Below are 4,102 nucleotides of genomic sequence, written 5' to 3' on the forward strand. Positions count from 1 at the left end.
TGAATGCCGGCTCGAGAGGAGCCGCCGTGGATGTCCGCCGGAACAGCAGAGCGTCGGGATAAGCCTAGGGTTTCATGTTGCCGGAAACTTTCATCTTTCAAATAAGATTAAAAGAAAAGAGAAATATAAAAAATTGACTATGATACTTGAACTAAATATTACCATCGTAAATATGAGTATCATAATATTAAATAATATTTAAAATAGACTAAAATAAATATCACAGAATGGTCTTATATATCATGAAAAATAATTACTTAATTTTGTTATATTTCATGGGTAGTTCTCTTGCACTACCCAATAGTCGTTTGCTAGAGACGTGTCGTAGAGAGCTCCTCAGGATGAAGAGTCCAATTGGGCTACATCCTTCCAGAGAAGTAACACAATCCATTTCAATCCAATCCGTCCATTTCTCCACGTCAGCGATCCTCACCTTCTTTACATCAACGGCTCAGATTTAGCATCCAGCAAACACACGGGAAATACCCCGAACCCTAACCCGATTGGCCGCCTTCTGTCGGATTCTCGCGCTCTTAATTTCGGGTTTTATCTCTGGAGAAGGGGAAAGAGAGCACGCTCGAGCGAGACGATAGAAATTGCTATTCTCAGGCAGCATTCGATCGGAAACTGGGAAGTTACGGCTGTTCAATCAAATTATTAGAGTTGAATGTGGTCGATTTTGTAGCTCACCCTCGGAATCATCTCCTCGTTGCCTCTCGCTATTGTGACTATCTATATCCTGTGATGCTGTCTTGGAGTTGTTAGCTCTGAATGCTTTGACATTGAGTAGTGGTCTTTCTTCTTTGTCCTGGTTTTTCTATACAAAATATACGACTTGTGTAGTCGTTTTGGTTTGATTTGGCTGTATTTTCTTTGTCGAATGTTTGTTTGATGGATGAGATCTGGGAGAGGGCGGTTCAGACGGCGCTGGATGGCGTTTCCGATTGCGCATCAGCGCGTACCCTAACCCTCGACGGAGCCGTTAAGTGTGTCCATGGCCGTTTACCCCCGCCGAGCCTTCTAGAGAAGTTCCATAACCTTCAACACCTTTCTATCGCTAATACAGGAGTATCGTCGCTCGAGCAGTTCCCTCGCCTTCTAAATCTCCAGAAGCTAATCCTTTCCGACAATCGGATCGCTAATGGGCTGGAATACCTTGTTGAAGCTGGCCTCGATTCTCTTCGTGATCTGGACTTGTCCAACAACCGTATCCAGAGCATAGAAGATCTCGCACCACTTGCTGGTTTGAGGCTTGTTTCACTTGATTTATATGAGTGTCCGGTTACCAGAGTGAAGGATTACAGGGCTAGGGTTTTTGGCTTAATCAAATCATTGAAATATTTGGATAAGATGGATGCTGAGGGGAACGAGCGGCCTGAATCTGATGATGAGGATGACGAGGAAGACGAAGAAGATGAGGATCCAGGCAGTGGGGAGATTGACGGGGAGGATCGTTCCTGTGGGTTGAATAGTGGGCACAGCAGTGGCGGGGAAGGGATTGTGGATGTTGATGAGGATGAAGAAAGCGACGCAGAAGAGGAGACTGAGATTCCCGGAAGGAGAGAGAATGGTTCACATCATCAGTCAAACGGGTTTCGAGTTGCAGTGGCTGGCGAAGAAGATGCGAGAGAAGAGGATTTAGAAGAGGAAGGGGATGATGATGATAACGAATCAGCAGAGGAGATCTTCGAGGAAGGTGAAGACGAGGACGTAGTTGAGGTTCATGAGATTGAGGACAGTGACGACGAGGATGACGAAGAATATGATGAGGATGATGAAGATGAAGAGGAGGAAGTTGACAATGAAGATGTGGATTTCTCTGAGCCTGCAGGTGCAGAGGGTTTAAAGAGCACTGAAGGAGAGATTGATGCCCATGAACAAGGCGAGGAGGATGATGGTGATGAGGATGATAATGGGATGACAGGAGAGGACGAGCAAGGTCTTGATGAAGACTGTGATTTTGAAGAAGATGCTGCTGATGAGGAGGTATTTATCCATTTTCCGTACTGTCCAATTTTTAATATCATAATATCTGCCTATACTTGTAAATAGATGTGGTTTGATTGGTTGTAGGAAGAAGATAATGGTGCTGGGTACCTTGTTCAAAGAGTGGTCCAAGACGTGGAGGATGTGGAAGAAGAGGATGAAGATGATGATGAGGATGAAGATGAAGAAGATGATGATGAGGAGGACGATCTGGGTGAGGTTCAGGTGATGCAGAGACCTTGCTCTCCACAGCCCAAGAGGAAGAGGGAAGACGATTCCGGGGATGATGATGATGATGATGAAGATGATGAGGGAAGTGGTAGATCCTCTAAGAAGATGCAGTGATGATGGGATGGAGATGGGAGATAAGTTTCAGTTTCATGTTTTGTTTGGTTATGTTCTTATTATTCTAGAGTTTTAGGAAGGAGTGTGATTGAAGAAAGGAGAACAGGAAAGGAACAGATGAAAATAGATGTTTGTGAGATGAATGAGGTAGCCGTTGAGGATATTCAAATGGCAGTTATATATGAAAGGGTTGTGTTTCACCGCCAACATGTTCAAACTCTGTCGTTCGCTCCAAATGTTATTTTAATTCATTTGAAAAGGGGGGATTACTGACTGGCTACTGGTCAGTCTGGTGGTATTTGCTGTGTCAAATTAGGGAAAGTTGATCATCTCATATTCTCATGTGCTGCGCTAGGCTGTTGTGTACTCAGTAGTAAATCAGTACGAGTTAGTTAGATGATGTTGGCTTTTTTGGTCCTTTTCTGCGTAAAAGGTGGCATGTGTTCAAGGTTTATTTATTAGTATAGTATTTTGTTTTATTAGTGCTGTCAAGTGCGGAAATGGAGAGGTCTTGATTCTTATGGTTGGTCACGTTTATTTTTTATATACAAGATAGAATTACGAAAGATTTATTAACGAAAATAATTTATCATATAATATTTTCGTGGATGAGAGTAAAAAATTCTGGGTCTCTTTACCAGTCTACACTGTCTTGAGAGGCAATGAAGCTATTTACAGTATTACTGAAAATATACTTGAACTGTTAACATGGACAATTAGAAAAATCGAACAAAATATCAGAAGTCAACAAATCCAAATTCCTCAGTAAATCTTTATCCCACGGATAAGCAGAGCTGTGAGTCCATTAACGTGTCTTCGTATATGTATTGAACAATATTTATATTTATTTTTATATTGTATTTTTTAACATGTATTTTAAAAACAAATAATAAGTTTGTTTATAATAAGACGTCTATCTGGCATTATTTCGATAATAGACATCTTATTATATTGGATCATTTACAACTTAACTGAATATTTATGATCATTAAGTATTTTGCACACAACAAACAAAGAATATAAATCTATTTTTGACTTATCACAATAAAATTGTATCGTAATAAAATTGTATATAAATGATAAAGAAGTATTTTTCTTCAAAATAGAATGAAACAATATACTCATTTTTTCTATTCCAAATGCATCTCTACATTTTTAGCAGGGAGGGTGCATCCTCCTCCTCGCTACTTGCTTTCTCATCACATGTTTGAAAAATTAAGAAATAAATTACTAAGTAGTAGTTCATTATAATAACTTATTTCTTTGACTTCTATTTTCTTTCACAACAGATGCATTTTCTAGGCATGCGAGTGGATAGTTTCATGGGTTATGAAGGGAAAATGCAAGGATGGGGCTCTAACTCTGCATTAAGGATGTTAAGGGGAGATTGAAGTTTACGATGAGATGTGCCTTAAAAATATAGAGGGTTGTAGGTGAGAAGGCGTAAGAACAAAGGGAGTCGTAGAGACATCAAGGAAGTAAAGCATAGAAGAAGCGTGAAATGGGAAGCAAAAATGGGAAAAGGAGGAGGTTACAAAAAAAGAATTAGTTAGGGTTAAGTAGGGTTTGAGTGAATTTGAAAACTTGTTCACATAGTTTATAGATAGATAGATAGATAGATAGTCATACAAGGATGAGCATGTTCTCTACTGATCTAGACATAAAACTCAACTCCAAAACCATGAAAGAAGATGAGAGGAAGAAGACCTACAAATTTTTGGTTGTAAACTAATGAAATTGACTCAAAACGACATAGAATCGAAGACTTGAA

The 4,102-nt window shown here is 39.8% G+C and overlaps 1 protein-coding gene across 1 annotated transcript; it reads left to right on the forward strand.

Moving 5' to 3' along the window:
* Positions 1–891: 891 nt before the first annotated feature.
* On the forward strand, positions 892–3,379 carry LOC141251169 (uncharacterized). Its single transcript, XM_073670267.1, has 7 exons — positions 892–1,986; positions 2,074–2,327; positions 2,400–2,568; positions 2,687–2,722; positions 2,815–2,854; positions 2,973–3,096; positions 3,325–3,379. Exons 1-7 carry the CDS (start codon positions 892–894, stop codon positions 3,377–3,379), a joined length of 1,773 nt encoding a protein of 590 aa, XP_073526368.1.
* Positions 3,380–4,102: the final 723 nt, after the last annotated feature.

The sequence above is a fragment of the Phyllobates terribilis genome, unplaced genomic scaffold (genome assembly GCF_046119375.1).
Source record: "Phyllobates terribilis strain yellow unplaced genomic scaffold, ASM4611937v1 Scaffold_6776__1_contigs__length_42111, whole genome shotgun sequence".
Classification (NCBI taxonomy): Eukaryota; Metazoa; Chordata; class Amphibia; order Anura; family Dendrobatidae; genus Phyllobates; species Phyllobates terribilis.

Excerpts from the sequence above, each read along its gene's own strand:
- LOC141251169 (XM_073670267.1), top strand. The coding sequence starts at position 892 with ATGGATGAGATCTGGGAGAGGGCGGTTCAGACGGCGCTGGATGGCGTT. Across the intron at positions 2,855-2,972 it reads GAGAGGTCTTGATTCTTATG|TCTACACTGTCTTGAGAGGC; the intron begins GTTGGTCACGTT and ends TCTCTTTACCAG. Across the intron at positions 3,097-3,324 it reads CAACAAATCCAAATTCCTCA|TATTTTGCACACAACAAACA; the intron begins GTAAATCTTTAT and ends ATGATCATTAAG.